This window comes from Tupaia chinensis, unplaced genomic scaffold, assembly GCF_000334495.1.
Source record: "Tupaia chinensis unplaced genomic scaffold, TupChi_1.0 Scaffold143876_1, whole genome shotgun sequence".
NCBI classification, from domain to species: domain Eukaryota; kingdom Metazoa; phylum Chordata; class Mammalia; order Scandentia; family Tupaiidae; genus Tupaia; species Tupaia belangeri.
This window is the reverse complement of record NW_006203727.1, coordinates 233,346-258,485: the sequence shown is the minus strand read 5'-3', so window position 1 is coordinate 258,485 and position 25,140 is coordinate 233,346. Positions and strand designations below refer to the sequence as shown.

Below are 25,140 nucleotides of genomic sequence, written 5' to 3'. Positions count from 1 at the left end.
GGCGCGGAGCTGCGCGCCCGCCCCGCCGCCGCGTCCCTCCGGGGCACCATGGAGCTCTCGCCGTCGTCCGGAGGAGCCGCCGAGGCGCTGTCCTGGCCGGAGATGTTCCCGGGGCTGGAGTCCGACTCGCCGCTGCCCCCGGAGGAGCTGGACGCGGTTGTTCCCGTCAGCGGGGCCGTGGCCGGTGGCATGTTGGATCGAATCCTTCTGGAGTCCGTGTGCCAGCAACAGAGCTGGGTCCGGGTGTACGGTAAGGACCCAGGCCGTCTTAGGGGCGGGTGTTTCTCGGTTTAGGCTGTAATTCATTCCTTGGTCGCAGACCGATTCCCTATCCCCATTCATCCAGGGTCAGCTTCCCTCATTTGTTTTGGGGGTGCGTTTCTGACAAGTTTTTCAGACTAGAATCTAGAAGAGATGTGACTCAGTGTGGTGTTTGGACTTCTTCAGGCACCTGCAGTAAAGTCTAAGGTAGAATTGGGCTATCTAGACATTAGTCTTAGGTGATTATTTCAAGGTAACTGCCAGCCGATCTTCATATGATGGAAAATGCCATAAAATCAAATGAATGGGTTTTCCCTCTCTTTCTCTTATTGAATGAGGCAAGATTAGAAACCCAGATATTATAAAAGAAAAATACAAACCTCAGCAGAGGATAAACTAATGAATGAAATTTAGAAAAAAATCTAAACTAGAAGTATTTATTTGCTGGGAACAGATTAATCTATAACCTCTTCCTGAATCGCACTCTTAGAACGAGTGTGGATTCTTTCCTATTGCACTGTTGTTTCTGGTTCTCATTGTAACGTGACTGGGTTGCCACTCAGCAGGTTCAAAGTGATGAACGCAGTAAAACTTTCCCTTTCTGCATTCCTTGTAACCACCTCTTTAATTAAGGCTGAATGATGAGATTCTATTAGGGTGAGGCTTGTGGCAGCATTAAAACCATGTTGGTTTTAAAACTCATAGCCCAAAGATTTATAGCTGGGCATTCAGGACTAAGCTGTGGCTTTCCAAAATATTGAACAGACACAATGTTCATCACTTAGGTCACACCACCACAAAAGACATTAGCGATGTGGTGGAATATAAAATGGCAAATTTGAAGCACCTGCGATCAAACATCAGGAGACAAGGTTATTCTGCAGTCATGTGCATCTAAGCCTGTAGTGAGCAAGTACATTATGTCTTCTTTCATCTTTCTGAACAAGGTCTATGTTTACTAGTCAAGAGTGACCAAGATTTAGACATTGTCTTTCTGAATAGTTCGTTTGGTTTGAAGACTTCATGTCCATTTCAGAAGGATCATAAAACTAGGGGTCCAAAGATCTGGGTTTGTGCCTTCATTCTGCCATTAAGTGACTGTGTGATTTAGGACAGACCAGGCCACTTTTTTGGACTCTGATTCCTCATCTCTAAAATGAATAGATTGGATTAATTAATCTCGCATGGCCCTTTCAATGGTAAAAATTCAACAGTTCTTTTTATAACCAATTTTTCTCAAGGATTTACTCATGTACCACTTTGTGTTTTGCCCAGTGTTAATGGTGTTTCTTGATGTTAATCTATTTAACTGGAAGAATTAAAGCAAAGGAATGAGAGGTGATGCAGTCATCTAGTTCATTCTCAACAGATTAGATGAGGAACTTTGGTGCGTGATTTTCCGTTCACCTGCTAATCCCATTTAGCTGTTCACTTATATTAAAGGTTGATGATAATGGGAAAAATGAGTTATGAATTAGAGTATATTGTGTTATGGCATGTTCTGTCTTCCTGTTCTTTGACATTACTTTTTTTTTTTTTAATATGATGATAGAGATAGGGTCTTGTTACTGTATAAATGTGTGTATATGATAATGCAGTATTTCAGTGTCCAGTATTGTCTGGGTTTTTGAGACCTAGTGTTAATTCTCATTCTTTGCATGTAACCCATTTGAATATATGTTCTTGTACTTCCATTTCTACGACTTAATTTGTGATGTGTGTGTTTTAAAGAAATCCAGATATTGGGAACTTTGTCTAGAGTATATAGCTGGGAGTTGCAAAGAGGGTTTTTACTCTTGACTTTATATCACAAATTGGTTGTCTTAACTTTGTGCAAGTAGTTTTAACTCCCTAGATCTAGGTTTCTGCATGAAATATGTTCTTTTTTTTTTTTTTTTTTTTGAGAAGTTTTTGCTATTAGGGTGCATGCGCTCTCCAGAAAGACAGAGAGAGACTGAGAGATAAAAAGCGAGAAAACACCCCCCAGGAAGGATGGGCACACCACAGTCCCTTCTCCATTCTCCTCTCGGGATCTTGGATACTCATGCACACGCACCCAGTGTGAGTTTAAGCCACCGGGTCCGGGACTTGAACCGCGATCGACTACATGGGAGTCCAGCAACATAGCCATTACACTAACTGCTGGTCCCCTCTGTATGAAATATGTAACTGGACTAATTGAGGGATGTGTGTATGTTAAGTATGTAATTTTTTTTTTAGCATACACATAGAAACATACATACTGTGCATTTCTGTGCCAAGTTACAGATTTTCAACTGCACTACAACCTTTTTTTGTCTTCCCTATCAATGAACCAAAAGTTGTTTTTATTTACTGTTTAATACTGCTACTTTCCTTCCTCTCAGGCAGCTTATCCTGGATACTGCTTTGTTGTCTTTAGTTTGATGTAAATATTCCAAAACTGTCCAAGTGCCTTTGGCTATGTAGTTAAAATTGCCTTTCATATGACTGAAAAACTTTGTAGTAAAATTAATAGAATGTAGAAAAACAGTTTGGAGAATACTGTTAATAGTCTTTTGTTTGCTTTTCTTGTTTCTTGTCTGTTTTGTGTTCAAAACCTCAGGTTGTCTTGGGTCATGTAGGTTCTTCCACACAACTTAAAGGGATGTTGACTGTACTCTAACACATTTTAAAGAAATCCAGAGTTTGGGAACACGGTCTAGAGTATGCAGCTGGGGTTAAGAATCTGGATTTTCATTCTGGCATTGCCACAGGTCATTGTCTAAGGTTGGGCACATAGTTTTACTCACCAGGCTCTAGGTTTCTGCATAAATGTGGGATCTGGACTGGTATCTGTGGTCCCTTTTAACTTTAAAGTTGTCTGTTTCTTTGGCTTGTTCCATGGTTTTACCTACAGTTTGGCCTACAGATTCCATCTTGACTCTTGCAGACTGGCATCAAGCAGGTCTTTAACTTAATGCTTTTAAATCATTATTGTCTGAGGATTCCAGAGAGCTCATTTCATCAAAGGGCAAGTGAACTGAGTTTTAAAAGAAGGAATGTTGAAAGCAGATGTGTATTTGTTTGGAATGTTTTCACAAGATAGGAAAACGGGGATGGAGATATTGCTCAGGTCTTGTTTGTGCAGTTTTGAGACCTAACCTAGCCATGCGGGTTTTTAAAAGATGGATGTAGGGACCTGATGGTGGCACAGTGCTAAAGCAGTGCACTGTGAGCTTGACCTACATGAAAGGGTTCCAGGGTTGTATCCCTAAACTTTTTCATCTGGGGCTGACAGAGGCTAGGGGTGGATCATGGTGTGAAGATACTGTTGGGGACATCTCTCTCTTTCTCATTGGGGAAATAAACAAACTTAGAAAAAAAGATAAGATAGAAAGAGGAGTTGTATTAAGTGCTGACAGCTTCTGGCAATGGTTCACATCTTCTGCAGTGTACATGTACTTCATTTGAAATGCAGATGAACATCAGCAAAAGTAACCCCTTGCCCTGAATAGATTTTTTAAATTTATTTTTTAATTTGTCATTGAGTGTGCTCACTGGAGAGACAGAGACAGAGACAGAGAGAAAATGAGAGAGAGAGAGAGAATGAAGAAGCACCCCAGGGACATGGCCACACCCCAGGGACATGGCCCTTCTCTTCCATCCTCCGCTGGTATTTTGGGTAATACACATTTTGGGCCTGACATGTTTTCTAAGCTGCTGGGTCTAGGACTTGAACCATGCTATTGATTATGTGAGATCCAGTCACCTTAACCATCATTGCCATTGACTTGTCCTCCCTAAAGCCCCTTCCCCTCTTCGAATATCTTAACAGAAACTTTTACAAATACTATTTTATTAGTTTGTGTCTTAAAATTTGAAAACTGATCAGTGTTTTGAGTTTGCTTTTAACTGATTTGACTCTGGTTGATAACAATTATATTCAGAAATTTGTGTATTGCCATGATTTGGAAAACTTTTTTGGAATATGTCCTGAGCTTTATAATAGATAGATGTATATTTTGAACACAAATATACATCTTTAAAACACAGCTAAGAGATAATACTTTTGCCACCCTACCTTTCATCTTCTTTTAGTTGTAAAATGTTTCATTTCAGTATCATAAGTTGTGCCCATACCCTGTCAAGAGTATAACGTTTTTCACACTGGGGAGTCAGTCTTATTTATCTTTATACCTATCTTGCCATTCCCTTCATTGTCACAGTGTCCAGCAGATGGGTGACTTGCTAAATAGTCAGTGTCTTGTCGAATGTTGATCCATCTGTCCCTTGACCATTTAGATCTGAACCTGACTGATCGCAGGGGTGGTAGAGTAGCTTAAACAAAGGCATGCCACAAACAGCTAAATATGGATGCAGAATCCAAGAGCATCAAATGCAGAACATTTTTCAGATATTTATAGCCTCAAAGCAAAGTCAATTGGCTGAAAAAGCTCAGCAGCCTAGCAAAAGGAAACGGGAGCGGCAAAGCCAGCCTCACTGTCTGCTCTTACTGGTAAACAATGAGAACATTAAAATTAACTACTTTACCATGAAGGGACAGTGAGTGTGGACACTCTTAGGGAGAAATTTAAGGTAGCAGTCTCTAGGACTCCCTGCAGTAGAGGGCTGCACCAGTCAGTGCAACAAACAGGTTTGTTTGCGTGGGCATGGCTGAGAGTTAGAGGGGAGATATAGTTAGCATACTAAAAGGGTTAACAAGAAATCTTGTACTTTTAGGTATTAACTAGATCAGCAGGACTTATGTAAAATGTTCAGTTAATAAAATGAATAGCATGATTATTATAATTCAGCTGGTTTATAGCTCATTGTTTATTGATGACATAAGGACCTCCTTGAAAAATTTCTAAAGACTGCTGCTATTTCAGCAAACAAAAAGGGAATTAATCATACTGCATACAGAACCAGATAATTCTAAAAATGTGAAAATGAGATTTTTGCTAAGAATTTTTCATGAACTAGGTATTAGCTGATGAAACAGAAGTTTGATCTAGTTGCAGTATAGGATAGTACATAGGCTTTATTAATTTAAACAAAGGATGAGATATGTTTCATTGTATTTCTAGAGAATATGTGTCTGATGTCTCCATATTTACTTAAAATGTTGCAATCATTAACATCCAGGAAGTTGTTTCACTTTGGTCCAGTTTGAATTAGAAATGACTAACTCCCTGGCCTTATACAGAATGTTCTTAATATAATTAACTCTGAATATTCTTAGTGAATCACACATTCTTACATGTCTTAAATTTGTACCCTGTTGTCTAGATCAATGAAGTTTATCCAAAAAGAAAAGTTTTATGTGTTCCAGCTAATTGAATGCTAGAAGAAAACCAGTGAATGTTTACCATATACATCCCCAGATATGTTCATGTTCCTTATATGTTTTAATCTCCTCAGATATGTTCATTGAGGCATTACAAAAGAATAGTAATATTTTAGAAACTCTTGGAGTCTTAAACTTTATTTCAATCCTGAGAGGGTATAGCCTAGGTTTGAATGTTGACACATTAATTTCCATATACATTTTATATGCATTTAAAGTAGACTGTTCTTTATTGAAATCAGACAAAACTTTTAGGAATGTGTAGGGATATATTATTTTTTTCTTCCTTTGAGAGAAAGTTCATATCATTTAAATTGTATGTTCTATTAATGTTCATAGATGATGAATAATTTCCTTTATACTATTTCAGCATTTCCCCACTCTCTAGGATATTGGTTTTTTGCTATTTTATTTTTAAATAATAGAAATATTTTTGAAAAATAGAATTATATATTTACAAACTATTTTCTCAAACTTGGCTAGAGTGTTTCAGAATTTAAAGTGTTTTGATTTTAGAAAATGAGTACAGTATATGTGTAGTAACATAAACCCTTAGTGGAGTCTGGAGTAAAAGCCAAGGTTCAGTCACGTTAATATTTCTGCAGTTAAACAAACGAATGTCCACAGTAAGTGTATAAGGACTATAAATAGCCTTATGTCACTGTAGGTTGGTTATTACTGCCAGAGAAGTTATGAAAAATACTTTGGTTTTCAAGTATTCTTGATTTAGGAATTTTAGATATGGAATTGAGAATTGGTACAATTTATTTGACACAAATAATGCGAAGTTCTACAGTCCCCCAGTTTATTTGATAATATTTTTTTTTCTTTGAGAGGTTTTTTCACTATAGGGCGCATACGCTCGCCAGACAGAGAGAGACAGACAGAAAGCGAGAAATTACCCCCCACGGGGGATGGTCATGCCGCAATCCCTTCTCCTCCATTCTCCTCTCGGGATCTTGGGCACGCACGCACACGCACCTGTCGTGAGTTTTAAGCCACCAGGTCCGGGACGTGAACCGCGGTCGACTACGTGGGAGTCTAGCGACATAGCCATTATGCTAACTGCTGGTTCCCTATTTGATAATATTTTTGTTTATAAGGCTTGCCCTTATCTTTCTGAAATAATAAAATTCAGTGCACATAATTTTAAACATGACATACAGTTGTGTCCTGTTACGTTTAATGAAATAAATTTCTACGATTTGCCAAATAAAAGAAAAGGGATTCACATGACAGAGAAAGTAGGCTTTCCTGAGATTCCTAAAAAAATGGTGGCAAGGCAGTTGTTCCTAACACTTTATTTTATTGAAAGAGGGTAAGGTGGGACCAACAGATAGCATAACTGTAATATCACTGAACTCCCACATAGTCAACTGTGGTTGAGTCCCGGACCCAGCAGCTAAAACTCATGTCAGGCGTGTGTGCATGCATGGCCAAAATCCTGAGAGGAGGAGGAGAATGGAGGAGAAGGATTTGCATTGTGACCATTCCCCTTGGGGAGTGATTTTTTTGCTTTCTGTCTCTTTGTCTTTCTGGTGAGCACACACAAAAATTTCTTTCTTTAAGAAAAGGAAAAAAAAAAAAGAAGAGGATAAGGTAAGTTGAAGCAGAGGGTAGATTTAACTGTTCTTTATAGTTGCTTTCTTCAATACACAAGGTGATTTGATCATCTTTTAAGTAGATGAACCATGAAAACGCATTCAACTAATGACTTGAGTTAATCCAGAAAAAATTCTGCTGTTTGTGCCTTTGTCCCTCCCCATTGGAGAAACTTTCAAGTAACTAGAGAGGTGTTTGGTCTTGTTAACCAGGAGGAGGAGTTTGAAGTGTGCTGAGGGCACTACTGATTGCTTCACTCTTTCTTGGCAGAGGAATAATTTCTCTCTGATGTTTATAAAAACACCTTTCTTCCCAAAGGCTACCAAATACTTCTCAAGGCCAATAGGTACAGAACTCTACAAATTAAATGTAGTTAGTTTTCTAGTGAGAAGGCAGCCGTCAAGCAGTAGACCATGCACAAAGAGAAGGGAAGAGAGAAGTCCTGAGGCCCAGTGCATGGTCAGTGAGTGTACAGTTAAAAGAAGAAATAAAATGAACCCTGGAAGGCATAACAGAACTTCATTTGCTAGACTATGATGCAGAAGTTATCATCTTCTTTATCTCTGTAGCTGAGTTTAACTATTAGAAGTCTGGGTTTTACCTTCCTATACCAAATGTTCATTACATTAATTAGTTGTATTCATCTACTTCACTGTAAGGATCCACTTCAGATCCTGATTGCATTTTTGTTAAGGTCTTCAGCATTGCTCAAGTTCTATTCACATAGTGTCACTTACAGTAGGCTTTCTAAAGGACCTCTCACCTACTTCCTTGGGTCTAAGGGATTGGTAATACTTACAAGATACTGACTGGGAGAATGAAAATTAGAGAGGAAAGCATTTAACATAAGGCAAGAAAACAAAATTCAGAAGAGTAGTGTGAAAGTTAAAAGAAAACTTTAAAGTTAGTAGTCCCAAGGATTTTTCAAAACAATCTTAAATACAGTGGCTCAGGAAATTTAGCTTATTCCCAAAATTGGAGGCAAATACCACAGTTTGTCAGGATTGGAACTCTTAACCTCAGATTCCTTAGCCTCCTGATTTAGCATCTAGATCTTAACTACTTTCCCTTAGGGAGATGGCCTCTCAAAGCTGAAGGTCAGGAAAACTCAACAGTGAGAAATACCAGATCCTTAGTTTCACAGTCTTTAAGGAAATGCTGGAAGTACCATTACCTAGGTAACAGAAAACAAGAAATGGACAAAACATCCACAAAGTGGGAGGATGAATTATTATCTCATAGTGATCCTTAAGAGGTAGACCAGCATACAGATTGGGTTTTTTTAAATTTGTGTTTTCTTAAATTCTTTATGTTGTGATTGGAAGTAACATTTTAAGGAAATTCAATGTTTCATATGTAAAAACCTGTTCATGCTTAGAATCCTGGATGATGCCTGCTACTGTTCTATCCCCCCCCCTTTTTTTGTCCTCTCTGATTCATATCATTAAAAATTAATACCCTTTTTTTTCTGCTTATAAGTATAATCTGTGCTTTATGTAAAGAATTTCAATTTTAGGAAAATCCAAAGAAATTAAAATCACTTGTAATTCTGCTCCTCACAGTGGCTGTTATTCTAATATTATATTTTGTTCTGTTCATTTCTGTGTATTATTGTAGTTTTTGTATATGTTTGATATCCTGCATATTTATTTTGTATCCTGATTTTTTTCTCCTAACAGTGTATTTTCTCATGTTGAAAACATTTACAATTCTTTTCAAATATTCCTGTCTTTCACAGTTTAAAAAATAAAAAAGATATTTCAGGAGATCTGTCACCTCTCCTTTCTACCTCTTCACTCCATCATTTGGCAGGTACTCATTGTCCCTTTCACAGAATAAATACATTTTCAAAATTCTTATGTATTCTTCCATACCTGTTTTATACACATGGAAGCAATTCTAGATAGATAGATAGATGGATAGATAGATAGATAGATAGATAGATAGATTAAAAAAACTGTGCCCTAAATGGGGTATATCAAGTTTAGTTTAAAAAGTGCAGGGTTATGTTTTTGTGAGGGTAATGAAAGGACTGGATCAATCCTGCAAAGAAAGTTGGTGGGAAGTCGGGGATCCCCAGTCAGTTTATTATTTATATCTCAATTGTATCATAGATTTTTGCATTTTTTCCAGCCCTTTAGTTTAGTGGTTGAGTGCTGTACAGAGGGAGCTAGATTCCACATAGCTGACCATGATTCAAATCCTTGTCCCAGCTGCTCACAAAAACAAAACAAACAAAAAATATGGGTCAACCAGTGGCATGGTGAAGGTGTTTGGATCTCACACAGACATTTGCATGGTTTATGTCCTGGACCTGGTGGCTTGAGAAACATGCCAGGTTCATATGTGTGTGTTCCCAAAATCCTGACAGGTGCAGGGGCATCAATGGAGGAGAATGGATTGCAGCATGACCATTTCCCATGGGGGAATCTCTCTCCCTCCCTCCCTCTCTCTCTCTCTCTCTCTCCCCCTTCCTCCCTCCCCCTCCCAGGTGCATGTGCCCTCTGGCAATTAAAAAAAAAATAATTGATTTAATTTGTACTTCTGTACCTTAAATTATTCTTCCTTCTAAACCCCCCATATATGTTAAAATTTCCTCTTAGTTTGTGAAAAGGTTCCTTATTCCTTTTATGACTGTATAATGCCTGAATGAATCATAATTCATTTAATCATTCCCAAGTGGTGGTGTTACAAATGATATCCAGTGAGTAATCTTGAATATAAGCAATTTTACCTGTATATCAATGTATTTATTAAAAAACCTTTATAGAATTAGAATTCATTGGTTGAAGGTATGGGTAGTATTTATAATTTTTGAAATTGCCCTCTTTGGGGGCTGTAAATATTTATATATCACCAGCAGTGTAGGTGAGTGCCTGTCTCCTCTCACACAAAGTTATCAAATTCTGAACCTGACAATCTAAAAGGGAAAAGTAGCACTTAAAAAAAATTATTTAATTAATTAATTAATTTTTAATTTGATATGAGAGAGAGAGAGAGAGAGAGAGAGAGAGAAAGAAAGACGGAAAGAGGGAGAGAGAGAAAGTTAGAAAGCAACCCCCCAGGTCCAGGACTCAGACCGCAGTCAGCCATGTGGGAGTCCAGCATCCTTAACCACCACTCCACCTGCCAGCCCTGAAAAATAGTGCTTTAGTTTCAAATTTTATATCTCTTACTCAGATGCGACTGTACAATCTTTCATGTTTAAGTGCCAACTAAATATATCTTTTTCTATAAATTGTACATATTGGGACCAGCCAATGGTGGTTAAGGCACTGGAGTCTCATATTGCCAAACATGACTGAAATCCTGGACCTGGTAGTTTGTTTTCTCCCTCTTCCTTTCTGTCTCTGTCTCTCTGGTCAAATTGAGGAATAATAATAATTAAAATTAAATAGATCTTAAAAAAATAAACTGTACATATCTTTTGCCCATTTTTAAATGGGTTTTCTTAATGATTTGTAAGAATTCTTTGTATATTAAGGGAAGAACCTTTTATCTGTAATGAGTTGCCAGTATTTTCATTTGTGTTTTGGTTTTTCTTATGATGTTTCCCCCAAACCCCATGAAGAAATTATCCTTATGCAGTTGAATGTATCAGATTTTTCTTTCATAGCTTTTTGATTTTACCACAGTCTTCAAGAAGTTCACATAAAATTCATATTATGAAAAAAACTGCACATGAATTTAAAGAAATGCTTTGTACCAAAATAGACTCATACCTTTTGTTGTTGTTTTCCAAGCCAAACTGTATCCAGGTTTATTAAAGATACTTTTCATAAACAATCATGGTATTTCAGGCAGGACATGGGCAGACAATTGTTAACAGTATACAACAACTTCAAACTCCCTTCTTCAATGGACTACCCAAATCAGAAAGCCACTATAAAACCCAGTGAAGTCTTCCTTTGATGCTCTGAACAGGGAAAGTTTAGAGTGAGGGTTGATGTTTCACATTTAGCATGTTGTTTAACAACTTTTCACAAGCTGACCCTGACTTTCGGGAAATGAAAATGGCAGAATTATTAACCTGAAGATCCAACAATACAGAAACGGAACTGCTGCTCTTTTGAAGGATGCCACCTCAATGTCATTGGAAAGTCCGGATTGCCTGACATACTGGTATAACCAATTTTCTGTGGTCAGGTCCCCACAGGTCTCTGGTGTAAGGGAGTTAAGTCTGTGCTGAAGGCAGAGAGGGAGAGGACATGAAAGCAAATGTTAAGTTTTCCACACCACCAGGCATCTGCGCCAAGGTGGCTGTGCGTGTTAGGGAATCCCTCCTCTTGGGAGTCAAGAGGAAGTCTCTCAAAATTAGAAGGGAAAGATGTTGTCCAAATCAATCCAGCTTCAGAGACATTCTATTAGTGACAAATCCCCCTTCCCCAAAAAACAACAGTGAAGTGTTCTGTGTGCTAACAACATAGCTTAAAAAAAAAAAGGTAAAACAAAATTCTGTATTTTTATAAAACTTGATAAAAAATAGTATTTCAAACTGTACAGTCACCAGAAGTACACAGTTATCAAAAATGTACGCACTTCACTTGACATCTCCAGCACCTTCAGCTTTCTGCACCTGGTCTGTGTTAGCATCTCCATTTTCTGCACGGTTATTCCCATCCTTGCCAGCATCAGCTTTTCCCTTTTTTCCTTTGTGCACCTTCTCTCCCTTCTTTGCAGGGGCCTTTTTAGGCTTGGGCTCTGGCTTTGGAGGTGCAGGTTTCGCAGAAAACTTCGCAGATCTTCTCTGTGGTTCATCCTTCACCTTGGTTTTATCTCCTTTAGCATCCCCTTCAGCCTTTCTCTTGGGCATGGTGGCCACGGCGGCGGGAAATAGGCGCTGGATGCCGGGGATGCAGCGGCGTGCAGGCTTTGGTCGGTTGGGGGTCGCTCTCACCTCTTTTTTTTTTGAGAGATTTTTGCTGTACAATGGGTGCTGAGAGAGACAGACAGACAGAAAGTGAGAAATCTCCATTCTTCTCTCGGGATCTTGGATATGCAAGCACATGCACACAACATGAGTTTTAAGCTTCCAGGTCCCGGACTCAAACCACACTTGACTGCTAGGGAGTCCAGTGATGTAATCACTACATCATCTGCTGGTCTCTATAAACTCATACTTTAATTCCAATTTTTCATCAACTTATTGAACTCCTCACGCATGTCATAGTTGGAATGGCCTTTTCTATTGAGGTTATAAAATACTTCCCTCATGGTTAATGTAGTAGTTTTATTATTTCATTTTTGCATTTAAATCTTCGATCTATTTGGAATTCATCCTGGTATAAACTATGAGATATAGATTCAATTTTATTTTTAAAATGATGCCTTCTTAGTTGTTGTAACACCATTTGTTGAATAAGCCATCTTTCCCCCACTAATTTAAAATGATTCCTCTATGCTATATTAGATTGCCATGTGTATTTTGGTTTATTTCAAGATTTTCTTTTTTGCTCTTTTGATCTATTTGTTTTTCTTTTTTTGGAGAGGTTTTTGCTATAGGGCGCATGCGCTCGCTAGACAGAGACAGAGAGACAGAAAGCGAGAAATCACCCCCCAGGGGGGATAGCCACACCTCAATCCCTTGTCCTCCATTCTCCTGTTGGGATCTTGGGCATGCACGCACACATGCCTGGTGTGAGTTTTAAGCCGCCCGGCCCGGGACTCGAACCATGGTTGACTACATGGGAGTCTAGCGACATAGCCATTACACTAACTGCTGGTCCCTTTTGATCTTTTTTATTTATGTGCCAGTATCACATTGATTATTATTGGCTTTATAATATAAAAATATAATTTCTTAATGACTAACAATGTGTTCAACTATTCTATTTTTGACATTTTTGACATAACATTTTTCAGAATTTCTTTGTTAAATTTACTGATTGCCTTTGTGAACAAGTCTTTGAACTGAACTTCTGACTTTCCTTGTGCAGAATTCCTAGAAGAGTATGAAAATTTTTTTTTTTTTTTGGAGAGATTTTAGCTATAGGTTGCATGCAACCGGCAGACCGAGAAAGACAGAGAGAAAGCGAGAAATCACCCCCCAGGGGGGATGGCCACGCCACAATCCCTTCTCCTCCATTCTCCTCTAGGGATCTTGGGCACACGCACACGCGCCCGGCGTGAGTTTTAAGCCACCGAGTCCGGGACGTGAACCTCGGTCAACTACATGGGAGTCCAGTGACATAGCCATTACACTAACTGCTGGTCCCCAAGAGTATGAAATATTTTTGAAGACCTGAGATTTTGTGTCAGTTTGGTGTAACCTTCCTGGAAAGCAGTTTCTACCACTAGTATATTAAAATTTGGCCAGTAATTTTAAGTTCTGCTCTGTTGCTACTTTCAATATATTGAAATCCTTTTACATAAATTGCATGTAATACTTTAAACATTAGTTAGCACATACTAAATACCTTTAGAGTTCTATTGCTTTTAAGACTGTCCTTTAGAAACTGAGTTGTTTTTCTGGTGGCGCATCTCTTGATTAATGGCATATTTCCAAATGAGTGAGTGGCGGGTAGGAGTACCATTGGTCTGTAAGGGTCAAATCTATGGCCATGGCCTTATTTATATTACATTATGTAAGACGCTCCAACTGAAATGACCCAACAGACAACTTAATATTTTAGGTACTTCAAGATGCACAGAGTTGGAAGCTTTCATCTCAGTAGTATACGCCCTCCTTCTACAGAGTATTAAGAAGAAATTGACATCCATGAAAGTTCTTTTGAACATGATTTGAATGTAGACTTATCTAATTTTGGCTGGATGAGCGATTAAGGTGGATTTTTCTTATAGTTCTGTGTTAATGAGTGTGTTTTAGAGCATGGGATTAGTTTAGGTGTGCTCTGACGAAGTTTTTTACAATGTCATACAAAGCCAAATTCAAGGAATGGCAACAAGAACCATCACTAATGATTAAAATAATTTAAAATATTCAGAACAAAAAGGACAGGACTAGGAATTAGACTCTGAAAAATCATATTTTACAGACCACTAACTAGTTAACCAAATTTTCTTTTATCAGCTGGCTGTTTGGTTTAGCATGCAATACATAAGCATACTTTTTCCCTGTTAAGTCAGAAAGGAGCCAACAGAAAGGAGCAAAATAAAACTTTTACCAATGATTTAGAGCAGTTTAAAAGTAAAATGAAAGAAAGTCTCATATCCGGTTAACCATCCTCTAGAGATTGTAGGAAATTTTGAGTTAAATTGGGTCAGAATATAATATATAAGTCTCTTCTCTGTAAGAAAATACTAAATAATAGAGATGTGTGAAGGATGTAATGTAATGGGAAAGCATAGCAATATTTTTTGTTTTTGAAGTATATGAAATTACTAGACATGTTATCTTTTTGAGCTCAGTAAAAGTCATTTGTAATTCTTAAATATTGTATTAATTTAGTTCATGAAAACATGAAATTGCTATAGATGACAACATTGTTATTAAGAGTTCATCTATAGGGGCCACCAGGTATGTGGTAGTTGGGGCACTGGACTCTGGAACAGTTGGCCAATCACTGTCTGAGTCCTGGACCTGGTGGCTTGAAACTCACACCAGGTGTGTGTGCGTGCATGCCAAAAATCCCGAGAGAAGGATGGAGGAAAAGGGATTGTGGTGTGGCCATTCCCCTGGAGGGTGATTTCTCGCTTTCTGTCTGTCTCTTAGGCAAGTGCCTGTGCCCTATAACAAAAATATCTCTCAAAAAATAAATTGATCTATAAATTAGATTTGGTCTAAAGGATACATGGGAAAAGGTAAAGATTACTCTCATTGTCTTTTTTTTCAGTTTGTTCTTGTAACTGAACAGTTTTCACTGTCATATCTTTATGTAATAATTGCCTCCAATAAACAGAATTTGCACTGTGTCCAGGGCAGTAACTACAAGCATAAACATCCCATGGCCTGGCTGTAGTCTGCAGCTTTGCACTCTAGTTTGCTAAAATATAGCACATCCACATTCCAGATTTCCCTCCACAGTTCCCTCAGACTTGGTTATGAACATTTGTGTGTGTATTTTAAAATTTCATGACTGCTTCACAGTGGGGAACTGCAAGGCCTTTCTACTTTTTTTTTTTTTGGAGAGGTTTTTGCTATAGGACACGTGCGCTTGCCATAAAGAGAGAGAGAGACAGAAAGCGAGAAATCACCCCCTGGTGGGGGTGGCCACGCTGAAATCCTTTCTCCTCTACTCTCCTCTTGGGATCTTGGGCACGCACGCACATGCACCCGGCAAGAGTTTAAACCACCAAGTCCAGGACTCAAACCACGGTCGACTACATGGGAGTCCAGCGACATAGTCATTATGCCAACTGCTGGTTCCCCCCAAGGCCTTTCTAGTGCATGTTCCTATTTTGAAATGGGTCAGTTTTGTGTAAGTGGTGATTAGTCTCTATCAGTGGATGGATTTTTAAAAAATGGCCAGTTTGTTAGCCACTAACTAACCAAAGAGACATTTCAATGTTTGAAACAATGACTCTGCCTTTAATATTTTCTAGTTTCATAAAAACTTCATAGTAGTTTCTCTTTTCATAGACATTAAGATTTACTTTTAAAAAGTTTATTTCACGAGCTGGAGACAGCACCCCTAACAGGGCCTATTGTTTTCATTTTTAATATGGTAGAGGATATGCACACTTGCCAGGGAGAGACAGAGAGGTAGAGAGAGGAAGAGGAGGAGAGAGAAAATGCCCGCAATGAGGCATGGTCATGCTGCACTCATTCCCCATTTCTCCTTCCTTTTGGGATTTGGGGCACATATCCTGTGTGTTTCTCAAGCTGCTAAGTCCAGGAGTTGAACTGTGCCATTGGCCATGTGGTCTGACTCCCTTAATTATTAAAACCACAAGAATAGCCCCCAAATTGGGTCCTGAAACTGCAATTTAACTGTAGTCTTACAGTATATATTGGGTTGTTGGAAAATTTATGACGCATTTTTGCCTAGAAAAATACGCAGATGACCACATTGCATTCCCTTCTACAGTCTCCTCCTGGGGTTTTGGGCATGCATGTACATGTTCCCAGTGTGATTTTCAGCCCTCTGGGTCTGGACTCAGGCCGTAGTCAGCCATGTGGGAATCCAGTGCCTTAATCACTACACCACTTGCTGGCCCTGGTGGTTGGCTTTTTAGAGTGAGCTAGGAATTGAACTTGATCCTTGCATATGGCTTTAGCCTGCTGAGTGGTGAGTCACCCAGGAGGTAATTAATCTTGAAAGGTTAGTGACTCTTAAAGAATCTTAGTAAAGTGTGAGTGTCACTATCTGAGTCCCATGCCAGTAATTTCTTTTCTTGAATGATGACCCTATCTGTATTATCCAGGTTCATAATCGGAAGGGAATCATGGGTCGCCACTGGTCAGGCACAAGGAATACCTTACTTCTTGCCAGGTTTCTTAATCCACCTGTGTCTGTGGACCCTTCCCTACCACGTTTGCTTTTAGCTCTGAGCTTCTGCTACACCTCTTTTTGTTTCTACTTGAAAGCCTTATCTTCTTTATCTATCTCTTTTGGCTTGTTTCTTGGGTATTTTTAGGGGCTTCTTGCCACCTTTAGGGCCAGACATCATACCTGCCACCCCTTGCCAGACTCTGCCACCAGAAATGAAGCTCCCGCCCTCCAGCAATTATGTCTTATTCTAGCTTCTCTGCCTCTTTTCAGAGCCATGTAAGAACAGATATCAGGTTCTCCTTTGGTGACCTACAGGAATAAAAGTGAGGATACAAGATAACCATTAAATTATTTTGCAATAATTCTTTTAAAAATGACAGTAAAATAGGGGAGCAGCAGTTAGCTTAATGGCTGTGTCGCTGGACTCCCATGTAGTTGGTCACAGTTTGAGTCCCGGACCTGGTGGCTTATAAACTCATGCCGGGTGTGTGTGTGTGTGTGTGTGTGTGTGTGTGTGCGTGCCCAAGATCCTGAGAGGAGAATGGAGGAGAAGAGATTACGGCGTGGCCATCCCCCCTGAGGGTGATTTCTTGCTTTCTGTCTGTCTGTCTGGCGAGTGCATGTGCCCTATAACAACAAAAAAAGACAGTAAAATATACATAGGAAATTTTCATTTTAACCTTTATATACATTCACAATGTTGTATAGCCGTCACCACTGTCTATACCCAAACCTTTTTTATCATCTCCAACAAAAGTTCTGTAATTCATTAAACAGTGACTCTTTTTTCCTTTCACCAAAAGCTGGTAACCTCTATTCTTATTTCTGTGTCTCTTAACTTGTCTAAGTTAGGTACTTCATGTAAGTAACACTTGATCTTCTGTGTCTGGTTTATTTACTAATGTCTTCAGGGTCCAATCAATTCTTGTAGCAACTGTCAAAATTTCATTCCTTTTTGTGGCCAAATAATACTGTGTTGTACATATAGGGCACTTTGTTTATCCATTTATCTTTTGGTTGACACATTGGTTGTTTTTAATTTTTGGCTATTGTGAATAATATTGCTCTGGGCATTGGTTTGTAAATATCTGTTCAAGTGTCTACTTTCTATTCTTTTATTAAAATTTTTTTAAGAATTATTTTATTTAACTTTATTTATTTTTAAATTTGACCAGAAAGGGACAGAGCGAGAGTGAGGGAGAGAGAAAATGAGAAAGCAAGCTGCCAGGTCAGGGACCTGAACTGCAGTCGGCCGTGTGGGAGCCAAGCACCCTTAACCACCATGCCATCTGCCGGCTCCTCTGCTTTCTATTCTTATAGATATATACCTATGAATGGAAATGCTAGATATATAGTAATTTTATGTTTGACCTTTTGGGAAATTGCCAGTCTTTTCCTGCAGCAGCTGTACCATTTCCCATTCTTATCACAGTGCATAAGGGTTCAATTTTGTTCACATCTTCAACAAAACTTACTTTTTTCTGTTTTCAATTGTAGCCATCTTAGTAAGTAAGTGGAAAGTTGTATTTAATGTGGTTTTTCACCAGAGAAAGACAGACAAACAGAGAAAGAAAAACCAAGCCACCAGGTCCAGGACTGAAACCATGGTCAGCTATGTGAGAGTTCAGTGCCTTTATCACCGTGCCACCTGCTGGGCTGCCTGTTTACTATTTAATCTTTGTAACTACCCTGTGAAATTACAGACTTTTATCACCCCCATCTTATAGAAGAGGAATTGAAGGTGTAAAGACATAAAGAAACTTGTAAAGAAACTTGTCACAACCAGTAAATGGCTGATGTGGGGTTTGAACCCAGGCAGTTCCTCTTGAATCTGTATCACTTGGCTTCTCACAAATAAAAAAATTCAGTTATAAAAAACATTCAGTTTGATGTATGTAAATTTGGACCTTGATTCTGTAGTTTACCTGTGGGTTTTATATAGCACTATAACTATAAAATAGTGACATTTGTTATTCTGGGTATGCTTTGAATGTCATAATTTTACAGAACATCTTCATAGAGTTGTCCAAGTGTTATTAGCTGTAGACAACATGTGCAAGCTGTATGTGGGTGAGTGGTGTGAATATTTCTGTATTTAAAAAAAAGGTTAAACAAAGTCTGTTAGCTCTGTAAAACTGATGTATTTTTAGCAGTAATAGAAAATATGAAAATAGTTTTATCCCCTATAAAATCATGCCTTCCTAGGCTTGTTATTTATGTTTGATCAAGCCAGTAAGACTAGATATTTGAGGGCCCACACAGTCTTAAGGAACATGAGACATACTTGTCTAGGGTATAGATTTATTTACTCCAGGATTTGTTTCAAGTGGCTCTCTAATATTAGTAATTCTAGGAAGGAGAGTTACTTTTACAGAACCTGACAAATCCAAACTTTGATCAGAGTTTGGCCATGTAACAAGTTAAATTTTGGATATTTATAGCATTCACATGTATTATTTAGGCATGTTATACTATTTTAATATTTTAGTTTTAAAAAGACCTTACATTTTTCTTCCAACAAGTAAATTTGCCTTCTGAAATAGATTTACTTATGTTTAAACATTGAAATAAACCTTGAGTGAAGGGAATAACACAATACTATAAATAAAGCATAGTCAGGGTTTGGAATATTCTATGGTGTGAATGTTGGTGACGCATATATTGAAACTTAATGGCCAGTGTGATAGTGTTTTGGGTGGGGCATTTAAGAGATTCTGTCAGTAGGGCTTAACTCTCATGAATGGGGTTAATGGCTTTAAGAAAAAGGTACAAGGGAGTAACCTGCTTTCCCCCAAGTTTTCATAAATCACCTGTTTCATAATGCTAATACATTTTCAAGTTTTTCCAGTGGCATATCATCAGATTTGCTCGTCTCTAATTTCTGAAATCTACCTAGAACTGCTATTTTGAAAATCAGTACAGTATTTTCTTATTAGATCACTTAGAGGTTTTGTGACTGCATTGTTATTTCTTGTTCCAGTTTCCTCTTAATGTTTCTTTTTAAAAATATGTTTTGCTCAGTAAGGGATTAGGAAATTATATTTATGTAGTTCTTGAACATGCATGATACACATTTTCTTTTTTTTCAAGAGTTATTTTATTTAACTTTATTTTATTTGCTTATTTATTTTAATTTGACCAGAGAGAGAGAGAAAGAAAATGAGAAAGCAAGCCACCAGGTCCAGGACTCAAACTGTGGTCACCCTGTGGGAGTCTGGCACCCTTAACCATCACACCACCTGCCAGCCCCAATATACATTTTCTTTAATGATCCTCATAGCAACTTTATGAAATAGGGTTGTAGCTAAAATAGGATGTGATTTGCTCAACATTAGAGACTCTTAATTCAGTGTTCAATCTGTTCTGTATTAACAGAAGTCAAGTAGTTCTGCTTCCTCTTTATCATTTGTTGTCATTACACCCTTCCTTCCTAAACCTCAGCTTTGTTCATGTTACTCTGTATATAGTTTAAAATAAAAACAAGAACAAATAAAAGTCCACCCCCACTTTCTTTTTTCTTTTGTATTTTTACTGATGTTACTGATTTTTCTTATTTTTTGTCTTCTCATACTATTCCCACCTGCCCTGGGTTTCTTTGGAAGCTTTTGGAGATGGATGTTCTTTTGACAGATGAGCCTGTCTCTAGGACTGTCATTGTCAGACTGCCTTGTTTTATTTATGGTATTCTGTACCTTGAAGACAAAGGACACCCTGAATCTTCTCAAAGGAGCATGGAATCCATGGAGCTGACTCCTGTTGTTACTGCTGAAATAATCAATGACTGAATGTACCACCAGCCTGAGATTCATGAAATGTTCAACAGACTTGGTTTGGAATGTTAGGTGAAGTGCGAAAACACTGGTGTGCTTTGTCAGCAATTCAATTTTTGTCTGATAATCAGAAAAAAATGAGATTGTTCTGTCTGTAACATCAGAATTGAAAAAATTGAGTATTTTTGGAGGTATATTAAGTAAAAAACAAAATGATGTTTGTTTTGATGTCAAAAAAAAGGAGAAAATGAAATTGACATGGCCGTTGGGTTAAATATTTTCAGATCTTTAGGAATGAAGACTGTATGTAGTAGGAGTATAGTAATAATAATTAACTATAAAAAAAATGACACAAGGAGTCATTTGTGTGTATCCAGGAAGAAAAAAAGACTGATTTAGGAACTGACTGTTTTGTTTGTCAGAGGCAAGTATGGTTGTAGCATATGTAAAAACTTTACTAAAAGAGCCAGGGTTTTCACAACCAGTTATGTTTTTTGTTTACTTGTTATTTCTCATAAAATAATAGTCTGGATAAATGTAGTTTTGTATGAGGGAAAGATTAATAACATGGACTCATCAGATTTTATAGTCTAGCTACTCATAAAATGAATCTGTAGCATTTACTTTCTGTTTCTTTGCTCATACACTACTCTGGGTCATTTTAATTGTACAATGTTTAAAATTTAATTTTAGATCTTTGATGAGTTGATCAGAGGCTAATGATAATATCAATGATGGCATAGTCTATGAGAGATAACTATTAGTAGAACTTTCTGATAACACTATAGAACATGGAATTCGGCACGTGGACGCGTGTTGCTTTATTTTTAACTTATTTTTTACTGTTTACTCTTGTTATTTTTAATGTAGTGCTATCATGAATTCAGCACATTGTGTTTGGAAAAAGAATGTGTGCGTGTGCATGCGCGCACACACACTTTTTAAAAAAAGTATTATTTTAGTTAAATTTATTCATTATTATTATTTTAGTATTTCCAGATAGACACAGAGAAAGAGGGAAAGTGAGAAAGCAAGCCTCCACGTCTGAGATTCAAACCACAGTCGGCCATGTGGGAGTCCAACACCCCTAACCACCATGCCTCCTGCTGCCCCCTCCCCCATTTATGTCAAAGTTTTATCTTTTCCTTGAACTAGAGAGGCAGAGAGAGAAAGAGAGGGCATCCTTAACTGGATCCTGACCCTGTCTTCAGCCAGCCCTGGACTGTGGACAATCAAGTTCCTGATTTATTCAAGGAGGCCTTTGGACTTCAACTGGGAACTATCCCATGTAGGATTCCCTTCCAGAAGAGCATTATGTTTTGTCACTGCACCACTGTCTGGGCTCTGTCTTACATTGAATATTTATTAGGAATACTGAGGCTGCATATGGTGTGGTAGTTAAGGGTACTGGACTTCCACATGGCCGACTGTGGTTCAAGTCTCAGACCTGGTGGCTTGCTTTCTCACTTTCCGTCTCTCGCTGTCTCTCTCTGGTCAAATTAAAAATAAATAAATAAAAATAAAGTTAAATAAAATAATCCTAAAAAAAAAAAAAGAATACTCATTATGGGGGCTGGCAGGTGGTGTGGTGGTTAAAGATGCTGGACTCTCATGTGGCTGACCAAGGTTCGAATCTCTGACCTGGCAGCTTACTTTCTCACTTTCTCTGTCTCTGGTCAAATTTGAAATAATAATAATAATAACTAATAAAGTTAAATAAAATAATTATTTTTTAAAAAGCAATACTTATTGTGGAATCGGGAGTATTTTTTTTTCTTTTTTTATTGCCGGAGAGCACATGCACTTGCTAGAGAACAAGCAGTCCCAATGGGGCGTGGTTGTGCCACAGTCTGTTTTCCTCCATTTCTCTATCCCATCAGGATTTTTAAACATGAATGTGCACAGCATGCTTTACAAGCTTCTGGGGTGGGGCATCAACCACATTTGACCATGCAGGACTGGGCTCCGTATGTACAGGGTTTAACTGCTACACTGTGAGCCTGGCCCAAGGAAGTGGAAAAATTTATGCTGATTGTAGTACTTAAGCTTTATTGTTGTTTAGTGGATTATACTTTACATATAAGAAACTGTCTTATTCTGTGCATTGTCCTGTGAACTTTGACGAATGTATACAGTCATGTAAATTGACTCCTCAATTAAGATAGAGAATAAGGGGTAGAACAGTGGCATAGTGATAAAATGGAATGCTCTGTGAGTGAGTCAGCTTCACATAGGATAGTTCTGGGTTTGCAGCTTCCTGAGTACTCCTAGCATTCCTGGGCTGTGATCTGGGGTTGACTGAGGCTGGGGATGAATTTCCACATCAGGACCCTACTATAGGTGCTGTCTGTCTGTCTCTTTCTCTCACTCATGGAAGTAACAAATAAACTTTTTTTTTTTTCCTTTTAAAGAGGATGTTTTCATTGTCTCTAGCCTTCTGCCTTTTGATAGACAGTCTACCTTTCCCACACTAGCTGTAGCAACTGATCTGATTTCTGTTCTTATGCTTTTGCCTTTTTCAGAATGTCTTATAAATACAATCTCTTATAAATGGAATCAGACTGTATAACTTTGTATGTATGATTTCTCTAACTTACCATAATGCTTTCAAAATTCCCCATTTTTTAATTAAAAATTTTTTTCACCTGTTTTATTCCTTTTCACTGTTAGGTAGAATTCTATTATGTGAGTGCTCCATTGTTAATTTACAGGTTGATGGATATTTTGTTTCCAGTTTTGGCCAATTATGGATAAGCCTGCTAGATACTGGTGTGCAGGTTTTTGCGTAGGCATATGTCTTTGTTTTTCTTAGGCAAATACTTAGTAGTATTGGATTGTTGGGTCATATGGTGAAGATATGTTTGTTTAACTTTATAAAAAAACTGCCAAACCACTTATCAGAGTGACTGTTCTCTTTAGACTTAAACACACAAATATGTTTTACATATTAGAATATAAGTATATTAGGGCCAACAGGTGGTGTGGTAGTTAAGGGCATTGAACTCCCACATGGCTGACCGCAGTTTGAGTCCCAGACCTGGTGGCTTGCTTTCTCATTTCTCCCCCCCACCCCACTCTGTCCGTCTCTGGTCAAATTAAAATAATAAATAAAGTTAAATGAAAAAAATAATACCCTTTCTTCTTAAAATATATGTCTTATATGTAAATACAAAATACAAAAATACATTTATATATAAATTTATATATTATATAATTTATATATGTGTGTATACATATACACACTATATATATACTATAATATATATATATATATATATAAACACTATATATCTTTATATATATATAAACATAAGATTTACCATTTAGCCATTTTTAAGTATATATTGGGTAGTTGGAAAAGTCATGACACATTTTTACATAGGAAAATACTGCATGACTTTTCTGATATCGTAATAGTTCAGTAATGATAAATATTTGCATTGATGATCAGCGGTTACCACCAGCCATCTCCAGAACTTCTTTATCTTCTCAAACTAAAATTCTTTGTCCATTAGAAATTAACTCTCTGTTCTCTTTTACACTCAAGTCTTGCCTACCACTATTCTGTTTTTGGTTTCTATAAATTCGCTTACTCTGGCCACCTTATATAAGTGGAATCATGCAATATTTTTCTTTTTGTGTCTGCCTTAATTCACTAAAGTATATCTTCATTCTTTTCATGTATCACATTTTATTTATCCAGTCATCTATTGATGGACATTTGGGTTGTTTCCACCTTTTGGCTGTTGTAAATAAAGCTGTCGTGAATATTGATATGCAAGTATTTATTTAAGCCTCTGCTTTTAGTTCTTTTGGATATTTCAAGCAGTGGAATTGCTGGATCATGTATAAATTCTGTGTTTAATTTTTTGAGGACACACTATACTGTTTTCAATAGTGGCTGTATCATATTAGCATTTTACCAGCAATACACAGGGGTTCCAGTTTCTTCACATCCTTGTCAACATTTGTTATTTTCTTTCATTTATTTATTTATTTATTTAATAATAGCCATTCTAATGAATGTGAAGTAGTCTCATTGTGCTGTTGATACTAAATTTTTAAAAATATTATGCAGACTATCTCTACTAAAAGTATCTTTTAAAAAAATGTTTACCAGCCAGTGGTGTCATAGTTAAGGCAGCTAAATCCCACATGGCTGACTGCATGGTTGAATCCCAGACCTGATGGCTTGAAAAACATGCTGGGCACATGTGCATGCATGCATGCCCCAAATCCTGAAAAGACAAAGAATCTCTCTTTGTCTCTCTCTCTGGTGAGGACATGCTGTCCAGCAAATAAAAAAAATTTTTTTTTTGCTTCTTTCATGAGAGAGGGAGTGAGAGACACATACACAGATGTATAAGGCACTTGACAGAGTCTCATCATGTTGTGATCTGCCCCTAGCCTTTTCAGCCAGCCAGAATAATAGGCATGCACATATACTCCCAATGCCTTCAGTTAAACCTGGAATCTGAGTCCTGGTCTCCCACATGACCACCAGCATTGTAGAGCACCACCATAACACCTGTGCTACCATGGGCAACTCTTATTTTTTTGTTATTGAAATTAAGAATTGGGCTGGCTTGGTGGTGCAGTGCTTAGGCGCTCCTCAAACAGTGCCAGTTGTATACGACAGATTGTAGGTTCAATTCTCCGGTCAACCTGTACATGCCAGACACCTGTGCTCATGATCCTGGTTGGTTGAGACGGCATAAGGGATCATGGTGTGTGACTCCGTTGAGGGTAGGGTATCTGTTTTTGTCTCTGTCATTCTTATGAAGACAATAAGCTCACAATGAAAAAA

At 37.9% G+C, this 25,140-nt stretch overlaps 1 protein-coding gene across 1 annotated transcript in view; it reads left to right on the top strand.

Moving 5' to 3' along the window:
* Positions 1-15: 15 nt before the first annotated feature.
* LOC102498892 (uncharacterized) overlaps positions 16-25,140 on the top strand; it is a 225,222-nt gene continuing 200,097 nt past the window's right edge. The window contains exon 1 of the mRNA XM_006165294.3: positions 16-250. Coding sequence (XP_006165356.1) covers positions 49-250 — 202 coding nt within the window. The 5' untranslated portion in view covers positions 16-48. The remainder of the gene's footprint in view (positions 251-25,140) is intronic.